This window comes from Notothenia rossii, assembly GCF_949606895.1.
Source record: "Notothenia rossii genome assembly, chromosome: 5".
In the NCBI taxonomy this organism is placed as follows: domain Eukaryota; kingdom Metazoa; phylum Chordata; class Actinopteri; order Perciformes; family Nototheniidae; genus Notothenia; species Notothenia rossii.
The window spans coordinates 68,908,659-68,927,090 of NC_136903.1; the positions used below are offsets into that span (position 1 = coordinate 68,908,659).

At 40.2% G+C, this 18,432-nt stretch overlaps 1 protein-coding gene across 2 annotated transcripts in view; it reads right to left on the reverse strand.

Annotated features, from left to right (window-relative positions):
• Nucleotides 1-711: 711 nt before the first annotated feature.
• tox2 (TOX high mobility group box family member 2) overlaps nt 712-18,432 on the reverse strand; it is a 90,271-nt gene continuing 72,550 nt past the window's right edge. The window contains exons 5-10 of one of the 2 annotated variants that reach the window (XM_079683731.1): nt 12,613-12,894; nt 11,183-11,413; nt 6,595-6,675; nt 3,594-4,004; nt 3,362-3,510; nt 712-2,669 (exon numbers count right to left, since the gene is read on the reverse strand). In XM_079683731.1, the coding sequence (XP_079539857.1) occupies nt 2,627-2,669; nt 3,362-3,510; nt 3,594-4,004; nt 6,595-6,675; nt 11,183-11,413; nt 12,613-12,894 (1,197 nt within the window). In that variant the 3' untranslated portion in view covers nt 712-2,626. Of the gene's footprint in view, nt 2,670-3,361; nt 3,511-3,593; nt 4,005-6,594; nt 6,676-11,182; nt 11,426-12,612; nt 12,895-18,432 lie in introns of both variants that reach the window. The other variant, XM_079683730.1, reaches the window with a different exon arrangement.

Below are 18,432 nucleotides of genomic sequence, written 5' to 3' on the forward strand. Positions count from 1 at the left end.
GGTGAGGCAACACCCAAATACATAAAAGACACATAAGCAGATATTCATACAAACACATGGAAATATGTACACAACAGGGCTGTGTGTCTGCACCCAACATCTCTTTTTATCTTGCATTGCATTTAGAATGCATGATTGTGATTTTCATATAATGTGTGTCATATCCCAAATTGTCCAATGATGATCTATTTGCCAATGCAATGCTATAGAGGAAGAGACGGCAGGCAGACCCAAAATGAATAAAACATTGAATGGAGGAATTGCGACAGTTCCATTTCAATCTCTTCTTCTCTCTCAGAAAGTCTCTGAGTAGACTTGTGTGCAATTGGGGTAAAATCAGTACTTGGATGGTTGCCTGGGTTTGTGCGCACATTGCATTTCTCTGTTCTCTTTATCTCACTCTAGACGCCTACGATGCACCACTTTCACAAGCAAAGCAAACGTTTTTCTCGCATCTGCTCTCTTGTTTGTTAAGATAGTTTACTGGCAATATCCACGTTGGCTGGTGTACTCTGTATCCACGGCTAATTAGCTAATTTCATTGAAGCCCCGAGCTAAATATAAATATAGGATAGGCCTACAAATGTGACCCTCCTAAGTGCCTATACACTGTAAGGTGCAGTAAGTCGGGGGTGTTGGGGGATCTTTAAAACAACGATTATCATGTCTAAAAAGTAAGTGCCACAAAAAATAAACAGGCATCAGGCAGGGTCACTTTTAAACTTTTTTTTATTATGCAGGTTTAAAATAAAAGAAGCATTGTGACACAAACAGATGCTGCTGGCAAGGGGGAAAAGAGCAGCACCCAAAATGTAAAAAATAAAGAAATACAAACATTGTTGTGGTCATCATCATTTTTATCAAACCAAAGGAAATGAAACAATAAAATAAAATAAAAATACACCTCCATTGTAAGAAGCAAAAATATCTAATTTATTTCATAAATAAGAAAAAGCTGTCAAATGGCTGATGGGCAACTAGCGAAAAAACAATATATTGATAACCATTTAAAATATTTATCATTACTGGCTTTTACAAATAAAATAACTACAATTGGCAGGTTTTTTTACACAACTTAAAATGTTATAGTTCTGTAACAACTAAAACTGAAAATATGCTACAGTAAGGAGATAAATACAGATGTTTTTGTCAGCAAAATGCATTTCTGTTAATCACACAAAAAGTTAAAAAGATGAGATCAACACAACCAAACACCAAGTAGAAACTTATCAAAATCACTGTAATATGGATGTGATGGCTCCATTCACATATTCTGTTACTTCACTTCTGCATGTCGAGTAGACAAAATTGACATTATGGTCAGACAAAATAAGAAAAGGGAGGCGGGGGGCATTTTGAGGCAATATCTTTTTTTTTTTCACCTGCAACATTATATCTCATTTTATCTCACAGCGTTTCTTTCTCTCCTCTATCTCTTTCCTCTCTACCTCTCACCTGGCTCTTTCCATTTAATGATCTGCAGGACACATATTGTGTATTCAGTTTTAGATTGAACTTTATTGGAAAAAAACACACCAGTGAGCACAGATTTAATGCAAGAACGAGTGTGAAATAGTCCTCTGAAATCCAGCTGCACAAGGCTGTTAAAATTCACGAGAAAGACTCGACACTCGAACACTGAGACACTCTCGCACGCAAGTGTGTGTCCGTGCACATACACACTCGACTCCACACGTCATGAATGGGGTACATTCTAACGTCCAGACACACACACGCACACAAAATGACTTACATGTAATATTAAAGAAGAAACAAATCTATCTGGACTTCCAATTCCCAATTTGATCCCATAAAAGTGATATTTACAATCACACTGTGACAGCTCAGTCGACCTGAACAGGTCTTTAATATTTGAAAAAAAGAATATTTTGTTTTGTTACTTTTCCCCACCCAAGCTTTTTGTATCAATTTGCAGGCCCTTAGGCAAAGCTACCATAACATCAAAGCCTGCGCTGAACCTACTAGAAGTTAATATTTTCCTACAGTACAGGGCCCAATGCTTATTGGCAAAAAAAAAAGAACAATTTGCAAGCCAGAAATAAATAAAACAGCAACAACAACAACAACAACAAAAAGGCAGAAAAAACCCAAAAGGAAATTAAAATGATTAAAGAAGAGGAAGAGTATATTTTTTTCTTCTCATTCTAATTAAAGCTGGATGGGGTCCCTGAGGGGACTTTGATAGTGACACAGAAGAGGGGTGCTCTACAGCCACACAACTCAGAGAGGAGGGGTGGGAGCGGGAGGGAGGGGAGGGGGGGGGGGCTTTATAAGTGCTTGGCAAATTTAAAACAGCAAGAGGACTGCTAATACATTAAGCGGTACAGACAGCAGTCATCTATTCAAAAAACTCTGATCACAAATTGTTCTAGAAATTATAATTACATTGACAAAAAAAGGTGGCGGTGGTGGGGTTGTGGAATGTGTATGTGTGTGTGAGGGGGTTTGTATGTGTGTGTATGTTATTGTATGTTAAGTGTGAACTGTGTTTCAGTGTGTGCATCAGAAGAGGGGTTGAGGGGATAGGGGTTGGAGGATGGGGGCGATGAGGTTAGACTCTTCAGTGTCGTTTTTTGTCGACAGGATCTGAGCATGATCTTCAGTTTCAGGTGAGGTAGAGTGGCTTGTCCCTGCCAATCATGCTGCCACTGGAGATCAATAAATACAAAAGCACAGATTAGATTATAAACAAAGACAAAAGGGTACAGAAAAGAAGGATGCAAACAGGAGAGGAAGTATTTATTCCTTTCATTGTAAATATTTTGTATTCCCTGATAGTCAATAATGAAGCCGAAGCACCCTCTATCTTAGCTTTCCTGCTCTTACTAAACCCTGTACATTTAACAAAACATTTAATAGCTTTTTAGCACCAACACTTGGAATACCTTCCCATGCTGCAACACTGCGTGCCTGCCAAAGCGTTTAGTACAATAACAGTGAAAACTTGTGTTGGAAACATCTGTTTTTTTACTGCTGTCTGACAAACACATGACAAGCTCTATTATCTCACCATTACCTCTCCAGCTGTCTCCTCTCTCTCACTGGAACGGAGCTGACAATTTTCAACACTTACATTGTGAAAGCAAGGGAGAGACGTCTGACAAGAGTACATATACGTATTTTTAAGGGAGCTCGAGTCCTGTCTATCTGAACAACTTAAATCGAAAATAATTCCCACTTTTTATTTTTTCCTGTTTAATATATCAAACAGGAAGATAACATTTCCATTTGGTTGAACTCAATTTGTCTCCATTCAAAACGTCCATCACGAGTCTAGGATTTAATAAGTTGCAGTAACAGAGCTTATTGTGGAAAAGCATATAAAAGCGTCTCAGCTGACCTGCAGTGGTTGCCACACTCCCGATTGCAGTATTCACCGTCCCAGTCATGGCCCTGAGGCACTCCAGGGCCTGGACCAGGGCCAGGGGCTCCTGGAGACTGGGGGCCCCCAAGGCTCTTCTGATACTCTGACTGGAGGTGGGAAAAACCCTGGAGAAAGAAATCAAACTAAGCCACCATCTTAACTTATAACATGATTAAAAAAGGAGTTGTGTCTCAGTTTGTTGCTATACCTGCTGCCCAGGAGGAGGGGAGTGCAGAGAGGCCTGCAGCCCCATCTGGTGAGAGATGATTGGCTGGGACTGGACCTGCTGCATGCGGATAGGCTGGTTGAGGAGCGAGCTCTGGTGCAGGGAGAGTTGCTGGTGGGGGTGAAGGGGGGGGCTGATCTGGAAGGAAGAGGGGGGAGAGGCACTAATGCTGGGCAGCATCTGCGATTGGCTGAGCGTCTGGGACAGGGCGTGGCGAGGGGCGTGGCCTGCGTAGCTCTGCAGGTCGGTGAGGGGGAAGCCCCCGGGCCCCAGGTAGGGCGACGATGGCTGGGGGGAGTGTGGCACGCTGTACAGGGGCTGGTTGGCTGGCATCATATGTGAAGAAGCCTGGCTGGTTTGGGGACCTTTTGTCTCGCCGGGATCGTTATATGTCTGGAGAGGGGGCAGGAGAAGGAAAATGATTAGATTTATTGTTCAGATAATTAGAGTTTGTCACAGTGTGGTTCATTTTTGTTTTGTTTTAGGTCTCACAAATTTGCTTTTGCTGTGAAATTAAGTATTTGTGTGATAACCCTGAAATAAAATGGTTTGGATAATGTGGCATAATTGTTGCTTGTTAACAATCGTTTCTAGTCATGTTGACGTATAATCTACAAATGAAGGCCAAAGCTACAAAAATACTGTAAGACACAAGTTTTAATAAACATTAATTATACTGTTTAGATACATCCAGTATTTACTGAAATATAACAGTTTGCACCTTGCCAGAGGGTTCATGTAAAGGTTATAACTTAAATATTTATGAAATGTGGATCTATTTAATTTTGTATTTCTTGGTGTAAATAAGTCAAAGTAGTTTTACACTGTTCCTTCCAGAACTTAACATACATTTGAACAGTATTACAATTATAGGACAAGTTTAGTTGCAAATATAGAACAAAAGCTGATATCAAAATAATAAAATGTCCTATGATTCTTTGAGCCTCCTTTTTCCCACAGAGATATATCTCTCAGGGGAAAGTTTTCAAAACAATGGAGCAAAAGAAAAGGAGCAGCTGGCATCGGCAAATTCAAAGAAAATTATTTAAATATTGCATGAAAAATGTAAAAGTGACATGGCTCCTCTTCCAAGACACTTTAATCTGATGTGAACATGCAGTTTATAATTCTATACTATGTATTAGTCATATGTTAAGCCATTGCTGCTAATGCTGCCCACGGTCACCACCCTTTTCCCCCTCTCTTTATTTATGTATTCCACAAAAACCCCTGTTGACGCTGAGACACCCGACACACATTCATTCTGCAGCTTTTCTGTCTCCCTTTCTTTTATGAGGTGGTGTATGTCTGACATACATCCAGTGTTTCTCATTAACTGTCAGACGGGCTCGAGTGATGTGTGGCGGTCTGCTACTTAGTAATGGCTCACATCCATCCTTCTGAAGCCATGAAATAATCAATGGAACAGGATGGAGGGATGGATATAAGAGAGGGTCAGATGCATTTGCAGGGTCAAGTGGAAGATGAGATACTGAGGGAAAGGTGTGAAGGGAGAGGGTGGCTGTGATTTCTTTCACCTTGGAACAAAATATTTTAGGGTTATATTTGCAGTATATTGAATATTCATGGTAGGAAATATATGATGTTTGTGCAAATGTATGGGGATTGAAACATTTATGAAATCTGTAAAAGTGCGTTTTTTTAATTGAGACTTTTTTTTAATTACATTCTGTACTTTGGAGATTTAGGATTGAAATGAGCACAAGAGGAGTGCCATGACATAAAGTGGGAAGCAATCAAACTTTTGTTTTTTCTTCTTCTCTTAAACAAACCAACATGCGTCACCAAACAAAAAGGCAACAGGTGCACGCTGAAGATGCGAATCCTTCAAATGATACTCCAATTACCTCCAATTCCACCCGCCCCAATTCACTCTGAAAAGACTCCTTCATTGGTAATTAAAAAAAAAAGAGTCACGTTGAATCATGAGATTCAGCTCTGCATTCAGATTGGCTGGTCCTGAATGAGCGAGGAGGGGGGGCTGCAGGGTTATTTTTGTTAGTCAGTTTTTTGACTGGCAATCTTCCAACATATAGCATCAATCAAGCCTCTGTATAGGAGCTCTGACATGAATGTCTAATTGCACCAAAGACAAGAGATGAGAATAGTCTTTTTAGTTGAAAGTATGCCACAGTGAAGAGGCTGATGAATTAACTATTCATGCCTTAATCAAGGTGCTTGTTTTTGGCCCATGAGCACGAGAGGAAGTGTGGCGCTGTGCGGAGGGGAGGAAGGAGGACGGGGAAGGGGGAGGGGGAAGAGGAGGAGCCTGGTATATGCTAATGCAATTTAGAGTTGTGTTCCGAAAACAATGCACGATAACGGAAATTAAACGCAGTGTAAAAGCAGAATGAAACTGTAGTAACTATAGTGAGAATCCCTGAAAATGTACAAAGACTGCAGCATATTATAGCATGTTTTTTAAATATGTTACTTTTGCAATGTGGTTCATATAATGTTCTGGGCTAAACTAGAGCAAAGAGAGACCAGTAAGTGTGAGAAAACCTAAGGCAACACATTAGTATCCCATCAGGGAGGACAGCAAATGATAGGTAATGCCCACTTCTACTCTAACATGTGCACACTAAAGAGCTAAATAGCACGCACACACAGACGTGCACTGCTACTTTTCATTTCACCCCAGGTTGCAAATTGGGTGTGTGTGAGGCCTAATTGTCACTGTTCTCCACTGAGCACACTCGCCACACACACACACACACACACACACACACACACACACACACACACACACACACACACACACACACACACACACACACACACACACACACACACACACACACACACACACACACACACACACACACACACACACACACACACATACTAACCCCTCGGTGCAGCAAGTGGACCCTTTCCGTGGAATAAGAGTGAAAGGAATTTCTGTCTAATTATATCGTCGCTGACCCATGTATATCAAAGATGTGACCCCCGTGGTTACCTTGGAAACCAGACTGGCTCTGTAGGCGGCCAGGGCTTTCAGGTACTCCTTCTTAGCAGCCTCTGTTTTCCTCTTGTAGTTCTGCAGGAGCAAACACAACAACAACAACAAGGATTTATTACAAGGTGACGCCAAAGGCTAAAATGACCCTGTGGTCCAAATTGTGGAGGAGATTTGAGTCAAGATGTGATTTTTGTGACTTAGCCATTTTCCCCTTGATGAAAAACAAATCAAAAACATCCATGGCACAGCTATCAAGTAAAGGATATTTGACCATATGCATGAAGTCTCTGCATTTCAGTCATTTATTTATTCAAAATGTCCAGAATGAAATGCAGAGAAAGCTTGTGTACACTTCAAGATGGAGTTTGACATATTATGGAGCTAAATGAGGAGTGAGAAGCTGTTTGTCATTGTTGCTTTCCAGCCTCTTCCTCTATTAAGGCTGTTGCTCATCTTTTAATCAGAGCTGATGTCCCAGCAAATCATTCAGACGAGGAGAACAAAAATAAAAGAATTCAAAAAAGCATTAGCAAAGAGGCAATTGCAAGCCTTCTGAATGAACCTCAAATGATGCGTTAAGACAGGGAATTCGAGTTAATGTCATCACATGTCACTCACAGGCTCTTTATAGCTGCCATTGCCTTTTTGAAGCGGGGAAAACAAGTCGCAAAAAGTCCACCCTTAAAATCGAAGAGGAAGACTCAGATCTCAGCTCATCTCTCGCGCATTTTAATATGAAGAAGAAAGTTTGCGTGTGTGTGAATGCAGCGGGTAATTACTGATCCTCTGTGAGAGACTATCTGTGGCTCCATGGACGGGGTCATTTCTTTCCAAGAGGTGGGGTAGAATAACCATTAAGCATTCATGTGTTGCCAAATGCACAAAGGCTGGCAGCAGCTAACACATACAGTCAATAAACAAACAGACATACACAGAGAACAGCAAACAAACCTGGAGGAAGACGGATACAATCTCTTGCTCAAACACCTGATGTTTATCCTCTCACTCGTCCCTATTTACAATATTATCATTATTTTCCCTTCCGTCATATACATTCAGGTATTTTAAGAAAGAACCGCATTGAACAAGAAGCTTTAAATAAAGAAATACACTATTTTTAATATAATAGATAATCCCCATTAGAAAATGAATTACAGTTCTTGTTAAAAAAAAGAAAGACATGACAACCTAACCCCTTACCCCTTAAATATTGATGGATACATGGCTGCCTCTTTAATGAACCCCAAACTTCTCCCAGCAGCTTTAATTCCAAATCAATTTAACACAGCTAATGACTTGCGCAACGACGGATACTTTTAAATAAATTACCATGCCTAAGGATGTCTAATTATTCGAAAGTGAGTGGATTCATTAGCAATTGAAGCCGTCAGAGGCTGCAGGTCAGTTGAAATTAAAAATAACAAAGCTGCAAGGGGAGAGCATATGCCTCCATCGTAATCCTGACACAGAGGTGTCCCGCCTGAATTAGCCCCTAATTGTACCTTAATGAAATGTTCTTGTTTGATAACCAGTTAATTACAGGAGACAATAACTCCGCACCCTGCTGACACTGAAGGGAGTGATTACCCCGACGACCGAAAAGCCGAGCGACCGATGAAGGAGGAGGAGAAGGAGGAGGATAAAAATGGGAGGTAGAGAAGGTGGAGAGATTAGAGTGGTGAAGGAGAGAGAACAATACGTCAAGAATAAAATAAAGAAATAAAAAAACTGTGGATGTGAAAGTAGAACAAAAGAATTGACAGAAAAATATATATAAATCTTTGGATAGATGCTAAAATATAGCTTATATGCGGAGTATAGCATCTAAACATACAGGCTAAACTGAGTGACAGTGTTTTCTTCCTTCTATCGCTGACCTTTCACTGATACACAACTCCAACACAGCAGACTCAATTAAATAAAGCTAAGGTCTCTCCTCTCTCCTACCAAACTCCATTATCACTGTTCCTCTCCACTGCTCCTAAAACAAAAACGTAAAAATTGATCTTAATCTTTAATAGCAAAAACAAGCAAAAATGTTCTTTTGTGTTTCTAGGGCAGCTTTAACATGTAGTCACCTTGAGGAATAACGCAGCCCAAATAACGCATTGATCTAGCACTATAAAACAAGGGCCTTCGGGAATTAAAGAATACTATACGGCGTGCAGGCATCGGAAAACATCTTAATAAAAAGGAAAATATGAACATAAACATGAATTAAAAAAAAGACTTTGTTCTACATAACTCAAGGGCGACACTGGAGAATACACAACAATGTGTGCAAAATGGGGAAAACGCACATTGAAGCTTAAACGAATCACAAAAAGAACACAAATCACGACAATGACACTTCTGATCGTTTCTTCAATAAAGTACAGCCATAAAACGAGCTGCCTTCAATGCCTTTATGTGAATTTGGCTGCATGGTGTGTTTGAGAAGTACTATAGGTAATTGGAAACAGGGGCCACGTTCTAGTTAAAACAAAGCTGTGTGTAGGGGAAGGGCTGTGTTTACATTCTGGTGAGCCTTCATGGCTCCAGAGGGTCTGACTGTGACATTATAGAACACACCTCATCGGTCCTATAGAGATTACATGACAGCCGATGTTGGAAGAAAAAAAAGGAAAGAAAAACCATAACAACTTAAACATTAACAGTCAACGAGCAGGGAGAGACGGAATTAAAGGTGTTTATTGAATAGGTTTAAGGTCTCTGGAATGAGAAGTTTTCAAGCTAAATGCATTTTATCATAATTATTGGTCATTAATTATTGATAGAGGATGCTTTAATATGTTGTCAACACCAAGGACATACATTTTAATATCTTTTGACCTAAATGAGTATTAGCAGGCAGTAGCTGAATTGGTTGCACTCTGTAAATACATGGTTATCAAGTTTATCCATTTTTCTATGCAGGAATAAGTGACAGCGCTAGTCAAAGAGAATAATTAGAGCAATCACAGTGTTATTGCCCAGACAGGGTCCTACATCTCATTCCATAATGACATCATTACCTCAAGTTAATTATGTGTCTTGCTAGGTGACACGTTTGATTAAACATATAAATGCACAAACAAATCAAAACATTAGCTGTTGAATGGCACACTGAATGGGCAGATTTTTATTGACGGAATTGCCCTTTTCTTAGTGTCGTCTCTGTTCACGGGTAATACTGTGAAGGACAAATGCATTTAGTAGTAGTGAGAGACAGAGAGAGAGAGAGAGAGAGAGAGAGAGAGAGAGAGAGAGAGAGAGAGAGAGAGAGAGAGAGAGAGAGAGAGTGTTACATCTACAGTGCAAAATCTAAGTCGAAAAAGAAGCCGGGACACAAAGGGTTAAGAAGCACAAACAATAACATTTCAGGAGCAGATGTCCTTGAGGCAAAACCAAGGACAAGGCAATTGCTAATCTTGTATTCCCAGCATGATCAAATCACCAGGCAACAGATATAAATAAAAGGACAGGAAATGAGGAATTCACATTCAAGGGTGTCAGCGGCAAAATGAAGATTCATGGTGAAGAGCCCCGGTGAAGGCGGCAAAAATTAACTGCAAATAAAAGGGACAGACGGCCTCCAAAGTCCAGCGTATAAAGTAGGTTTGGTGGGAGAAAAACAAACACATGCTAGATAGGGTCTATTTTGACGGTGGCTGGGGCTGAGGAGAATGGGCTGCACTTTGTCATGGAGACAGGTGCTTTTATTTGACACCCAATAGGCTGTGCCCTGACTGGATATTCTAAAAATATGAGTCTGCGCATGATCATCAGACTGTCTCGTTTTCTATTCATTTCACACCATCATTTGTTACCACAAACACATAGAAACTCCTTTGACTTTGGTCTGAAAAGCTGAAATGAAACAGAAAATGTGTTGCGTGGAAATGCACTTTACTGGAGCAAATGTTGATGGAGTTCCCTACGTTCAAGTCAGGCTGTAATAAAAATAAAATCGACTCGTGAAGATATTCAGGGCCATATATCTATCAACACTGCTAATGGTAACTTTTCTCTTCTTTCAATGATGTTCATATGAGGAATCACATGTCAAATATAATGGAAAATGAAGGAAACGAAACCACACAGAATAACCCTAACTTTACTAATTTGGATCAATCTCACGGTCATATGTTCAAACAAGAAATATATAAAAGTGCCTTCCCAGCACCATATACAAGACAAATAAAGTTAGCAACAAACTGGTGAACATAGCGGAGTATTTACCAGCTCAAATTGAAGATAATAATCCCAGGAGTGGGTGGAAACCAAAAACAGAGCTAAAAGTAAGTAGATACACATGTTCCATGTGGCCAAAAAATGACTGCAAATGAATTGTTATGTTGCACTTCAACTGCCGGATGGTGATTTAGTTAACTGTTAGCAAGAAACGTAGCCTTGGATGTATTTCTAAAGGCGGGTACAAAGAAAGAGGCAGACCACATGGATACGAAGGAGTTCTGTTCATACTGTCTGCTTGGAGGACCTGTTCCACACATTTGCAGTAGATTGTTGCAACAATATCACGTGCAGATTGTACGAACTGTCACTACAAAGATCAACTAATGTAGAATACGGAATATAAATGTACCTGTTTCTGCTCCTCTCCCAGTCCGTCCCACATGGAGGCCACTATCTTGGATACGTCTCCAAAGGTGGCGTTGGGATTCTGTCCTTTAATGGCTGCCTGGGTGTCTCTGAAGAACAAGGCATAGGCTGACACAGGCTTGGTCGGCTCATTGGGATCCTTCTTCTTCTTCTTTTTTTGGGGTTTAGGCTTGGGCTTCATCATCTCTGAAGACGGCCGCTTCTCTCCCGTGATCTGGAAGACCATCAAAAAACACAAAAAACAAAACGACTTATTGACTCTGCAAATACAACGCTTTCTAATTTGGTGGTTAGTTACTTTAATTGTATTTACTGACAGTAACATTTTCACACCGCCACTGGTTGACAGCATTTATTTTTTCCGCCTTACTTTGTCAGAAATAACATCTGTTAGTTGAATTTATCAAACCTTTTCAAATCTTTATTCTTCAGTTGTTCAGCAAGTCATAAATCCTGACTTTCGAGCTAGGGGTGAAAGGAATTTTAAATCGCCTGCTGTATCTGCTCTGGCTTTGATGTGGTCTCAGAGTGAATTGGAGAGAGCAAATGGAATTACTTACTGATAGGAGAGATGGTAATCATTTTTATTCACGCACGCAGTGAGAAGCACAGCAGAGATGTATATGCAGGGAAATATATTTTCTTTAACTAAAGGATCATTTCATCTTATACTGTATCAATGCATGCTGGTGGAGCATTTAAATACACAGATGAATCTGAAACACTGTGGATGTGGCAGATTCAATTATACACTCATTCACATTCCCCTGATAGAAACGAAGCAAATCCACAGAGACATTGGTTTGTGGGCAATTTATGAAAGCAGTTTTACAGATTTATACAAACCGAAAGACTGTAAACAAGTATCCTTCTCTTATCATTTAAATAAATTAGTGATTAAAATGAAGTGTAGCTCTCAAGCCAGATTGTATATAACATTAATGACAACATAAGACTGCCAATACTTTGTATCTGTGTTATTGATGATCAACCAATTACAGTATTCATCACATCTGTAAATAAGGGCGGTTTGTTGCAAGAAATTCCTAAATAATTTAAGGGAAAAGGTTTCATATTGTTTCTCATTTCATGTGTCTGTAAGTGTTTGGAAATTAGAAAAAGAGAACATTTTAATAACAGTGTCTACACCTAGAATAAATCATGAATGTGACACCACAATCCTACACTAAATGACATACTCATACAAAACAAAGGAAATCATGGCTTCAGTTCCATTCAACAGCAAACGTGTGCAACCAGGTGAGTTTCCCAGCAAACCCAATAACAAGCACAAGCATGGCTACTCCTGTTTGGATTCCACAACTAAAGTCAGCATGCAAACCATATCTGACTGCCAAGCCCTCGCCTCCTACTCCACTGCTATAAGCCGGACATGCGTTGCTACATCAGTACCTTCGAATGAGGATCAGTCTCCTCTTCCTGATTGGAGCTTGAGGGGGAGGGTGTGGCCGATTTACTCCCGGGAGGAGAGGGAGAACCATGAGGCAGGGCACTCCTGCTCACATGAGGGTTTAGCTGGGTCAGTGCACTCATAGGGTTGGGCAGTATCGGAGGTGAGCGGTTTATCAGGGAGTGGTGACGGGCGCGGTCATAATGAGCGCCGTCTGGGTGCTGGTGATGGTGATGGTGTTGCTGTTGTTGGTGGTGGTGGTGGTGCAAAGCCATCTCCTGCATCTGGGGTGAGAGAAGAACACCAGCTTTACTATTTGCTCCTCAATGTTATGAAAGTATGCCAATTAGCCAAATATGCAAAGACTTTGAAAATAGTTTGAATAAATATGCATGTGTGTTCGAAAAAATCTATAATTGAGGAATGAGGGAAATGTGTCTGTTGGAAGAAACTACACACACACAAAGCCCCTCATGCAGGTTCTCATTGTTAAACTAAAGCTGGTCATTGGGAAGCTTCTCTTTTTGTTTTCAATTGTCTTTTGCCAATACAGTAGCAGGCCATTTATTCAAACTTGCAAGTTTGTGGCCAAGTTAATTTATTTGACTTCTTTGGTACCTGGCTTTAGCACATTTTAAATACTGGGAGCAAGGTGATTAATCAGCTTTATATCTCCCAAAAACATATGTTATCTCTCAACCCCCACCAACCAACACAACTCACTCAGACTTTGAAATAAATCTACTTTGCTTCCTATTACCATTCAATCTTAACTAACCAGACAAGAAAAAAATGAATATAGCATCTGTGAAATTCCCCATAGTTTTCTGAAGGTTAATTTTGAAGGCTGAAAGCCTTTGGGTGTATGGCCTGCTGCCATATTGTCAGTTAACAGAGCCGGAATATCTAGATATCAATGAGTTGGAGGTGGATGGAAACTGATGAGTGCAGAAGTCAACACGCCAAGCTGTGATGGGCTCAGACAGCTGTCGATCAAAGAAATGAGACCCCCATAAACCTCTGTAAAGATCTGTTTTCTTTTTAATGAAATAGGTGAAAACAGCCATTAAGAGCTTAAAGCAGCTGTAAAGCAGTATTTTAGACATGCTCAGAGACCCCCCCTAGCAAAAGCATGTATCTTCTTTGAACTGATAATAACGTTTTTTTAGTCCACAACTTCCTTCTCTTTTATTTTTTATAGTGTGTGGTGGAATCATCCATTTGAAATGGCAGATGTTTGCAGCAATTCTCTCACTACAATACCATCTCAGCACCAAATGGCAGACAGAAACAGGAAGCGACCATCTTTTGAATGTTGGAGAGCAGCAAAAGAGCCAGATATATTTTTCAGGACTTAGTGAAGACCCAACACATAGCTAAAATTAGATTGGACTTCTTTTGGAATTAAAAAAATAGGTTTTTCCCCAATTTAAGTCAAAGCTTTTACACTTCTTCAAATGTCAAGCCAAACGTTGGATAGCTTCACAAAAATTAGCTATGACACCTTATCACTTAACTCAGAATTAAATCATTTGTCAAAGGAGCTTTTTATTGCAGTTAAAGGTAAAATCCATGATTTACTTTCACTTATATTTACATCTATAAGTAATCACTAAGTAGTGCAATAAGTGCAGGCCCTCCAGGGTCCTTGAGACATGGTGACCTGGTTGTGTTTGCGGAAGACTTCAGTTCCTGCTTCTGGAAAGTGTAAAGCATAGATCTGCACCTTGCAAAGCTACCATCTATGGAATTGATCAACAACCCTATCAACCCCCTGTAGATGTATTATGCTCACTGCACGCTGTGAAAGAGAAAAATATCACTTAGTGCAAAGTTAAACACCACCTTTTTCTACACTTGGGCCTAGAAATAGCAACAAAAGTGGTGCTCGCAGCTGGAGAAAGCCCCCCCGCATAGAGAACACCCTTCAGAGTGATTACAGAATCAGACCCTCACAAAGTTCTGCTCTTAGCCATCTTAAAAGATATTCAATAATAACTACATGAAAGCTTTTTCTTCAAGATTCATCCGGACAGAACATGAACACGGACCAAAGGATGCTTTTAATGTAGGCATAAATGGGAATGTTTGGCAATTTACAGATCAGAAAGTGACGAACCAGCATTTGTTAGCTCTTTGAAACATTTATGAGTTAAATAATACATTACACATTAGTGAAGTGCTAAAAAGATCAAATTGAAAAGGCCCGAGCATATGAAGTCTTGATAAACACGAGCAGAGGTTCAAAGATGAAGGTTTGGCTCTCTAATCATAATTGGTCCCAGTAGATTGCTGGAATAAAAATGCACAACAAAGTAATGTAGTACGAGGCTCTGGCCTGCTTTGAAAACTCATAATATTCACACGACATTAGATTCTGTGTTTGCCTCAGCAGCTGCACACAAAAGGCAGACATGAACAAAGACATTCCTTTTGCATTTCAAATAACCAAGCTCTAACCTCCCCCCATCCACAGCAATCGACAACTTCCAATAATAATTCAAAACACCACCACTTCTTGAAACATGAGAAAATAGCTTCAGCAAAATAAGTAATAAGAAAGCAGGGGGAAAAAAGAGGAAGAAAGGGAAAAGAGAAGGAAATAGAAATCCATTAATTTTCCATTTGCTATGGACTTGCTCTTTAAGGGTCCTCACAAACCAAGAAGCATTGAAAAACCAATTAATCAAACATGAATGGCCTATCATAGCTATAGCAGATGCATTTCCATAGCAACAGCCTCCAGGCAAAATTGTCACCCTTTAATCTGAGCCACACCATGTTTAATATAAACAAGAAGCAGACATGCCGAGCAGAGGAGTTCACCGGGGGAAGGCAGCGTGGCATTATGGGTACTGAGTGTCGTAGGAGCAGAAACTAAAAAAGGGTCACTTAAAAGCTCTTACAGACTTGCAAACATTTATTTTCAAAGATACATTTAAAGGGTTTAAAACACATTGTTTTTAATTGTAAAAACATGTGATATGCGACTCAATGGAGATTGCAGTGGCATCTTATGAGTCGAATTGCATTCATTTACATAAATAATCAAAATAATTCACAGTTTTTCTTGGTTTCTATTTTAAATCAAACACACATTTCATTTGACATTCTTTATCTTCGCTCATATTTCATAGCATTGAGTCAATTTTCATTAGAGACGAGTGCTCTGTCTAAACTAATGAAGCGGTAAGTCATCATAAAATACAGAATCAAAGGAAATATTAGCTTTGAACATTGTTACTGTAAAAACAAAGCAATGCAAACAGAAATAGGCTGATTTGTATGTTTGAAAGTGTGCATGACTGTTACTAACATCAATGCATGCAGTACAACAGCTACAGGATGTGTGCTCATTAGACATAATCACAACAATCCTACTGAGATAATGTACTCCTAATAGCTCTTATGTCATTATTTATTACGTCTCCGGGTGCTTTTAGTTGGTGCTTTCACCTGTGCGAGGCAGAGAGAGCTAGAAGTTATCACATAGCGCCATCAAGCCTGAGCTAAATAAAGCGAGCGGCAGACGGCTGTACAAATATTATGAAAGAATCTGACAAAGGTTGCCGGTTGCCATAGGTACTGTATGCTAATTCCTAATGGTATCATCCGGAAAAAAGGGGAGGGGGGGGGGGGCACAGTGAGTAGCAGGACTTTGGACACTGCTCTCTGCCTTTATTATCTACACATACTGACTTTTTGCGGACTTTTGACATAGACAGACAAGAATACTGATTTGTACTTCCGGACACATGATGAGCTCTGTGACGCAGCATGGAAATGATGTTATATTTTTGAGCAGCATAAACGTGATGGCTTTGGGTTGAGAAAGCTAGCCTGGAAGTTATCTTATTACATGTGGAAGCAGCCAACTCATAACTCTTCTGTTTGTTCTGCTGCATTTCGTGGTACTAAACCAGTAACTGCAAACTTGAGCAATGCAGTGCCCTAATGTTATATTTGTTCCATATTTAGATTATTTATAAAGTTGGATTCTGAGTTCTCTTGGGAATTGTCAGGGCTGTGCTTAACCTCCAGCAATGTAGTTGTTTGTTGTAAAGCCCCAGGAGATCTCTCACAAATGGAGAGGAGGAAAAGGAAAGGAAAGAGGACACTGGAACAGACAGGCAGAAAGACACAAGAGAGAGGAAACAAGTAGGGGAACAGCATGAAAAGAGACAAAAAAAACACATGACCTCAGTACTAAAATCCATCTGCAAAGTTAGCAAGGGGACAGTTAGATATTGCTTTGGTGATGAGCAGCCAGGCAGACCTAAACTGTGATGTAAAGCCAGGAAACTCGGTGCGAACGTGTTCCTCTGCCATCGTGGCGCCTGTCGTGTTTGTATTCACATCTTGTACATCATAGTCAAATGGGAGTCAAATAACAAAGGCTTTCCAATTATGTGTAGCACATTGTGTGTGAGATGGAATATCACAAAGCCATTGTTCCCCTGCTCCTGCTGACCTTACCTTTGAAATGGTTTCACGGCCGCTCCAATTGCCTGCACCATTTGATTTAGCTAAGGGGATTTGACCACCAGCACAGAGATGAGAAAAGGGGAGAAGAGAGCCCTATGCAGCTACAAGGAGAAAGAGGAGAGATCCACACTGCAGGAGAGTAAAGCAGCTAACCTTGCTCCGTCCTCATGGTGATTATACCAGAGTGGCATCTGTTTCATCTTTTAAATAAGCAAGTTGATTGCTATGCAAGGTTTTATTGCCCTGGCATCCTATTAAACCAGTCTCTTGATGCTTAAGAATCAATAAATGTTGTGCTTTAACTTTTATCATCATCTAAAAATAAATTAATAAATATTCAGTGTGTCAGTTTTTAATTAGGTGCAGACTCATTTCACTTTTAGTACTTAAACATGTAAATTGAAGGTGGAATGTGTTTGCCAATGATAAAACTTTCTTCCAATGCATTATGTATTTAAGTATTTCGACTTTTAAAGAAACGTCACCTGTTGAATTGCTTTAATCTGTGCTAATATACTTTCAGACCCCCCCTCTGTCCCGTCCCGCCCTGTTTGAATACACAGTTATCAGCGCTCCTGTTCTAAGAGTCCTGAGACTTTCCTCTCCCCACTCGCTGCTTGACTGGAGCCATCTTGTTTAGAGTGATGGCTCACTCACACAGGTTCACGGCTGCTATTGTAAAATCACCCAGCGTTTAATTGAAACAAATGACTATAATAATAGAACATTATCCCTGCAGGCACCCAGCCATGACAGCTTTAATTAGAGGCGCGTTCAAGACTGATCCTTCAAAAGCACAGCCGCGGCGCAACACGGCGGTAAACACGCCTTTAGGTAGGGAGCCAACCCTGGGCATCACAGCGCTCAAAGCTACTTCTCATTCACCCCGAGGGCAAAGCACAAACAACTCTGTTCCTCAAAGAGCCTTCGAGCCTCCACCTCTCCCCCCTCCATTCCACACTCTCGCCTTCTTTCTCTTCTTCTCTCTCCCTTCATCCATGTCTTCGGTTTATCAAGCTTATATATGCCCAGGAGGGTCATTTACACAAGCTGTGGAAAATTAATGAGAGTGGATTTATGAATCATACGCTACTTAAGTATGAAAGCAAAGGCAAAATGCTGCTTCTGTCTTCTTGTGATATCAGACAGATGCTAAGTAAGAAAATGTGATGGGCAGCAGATGTTTAAGAAGAAGACACACAAGTACCAAAGCTTCATTTGATATATTTCAAATAGTACTCAGGATGACTTATACAAAATCATTGATTCAGCTATGATATGATGCTATGCTCCAGGTGCTCTAGCAGCCAACTGCATTTAGTAACACACTGTTAAAA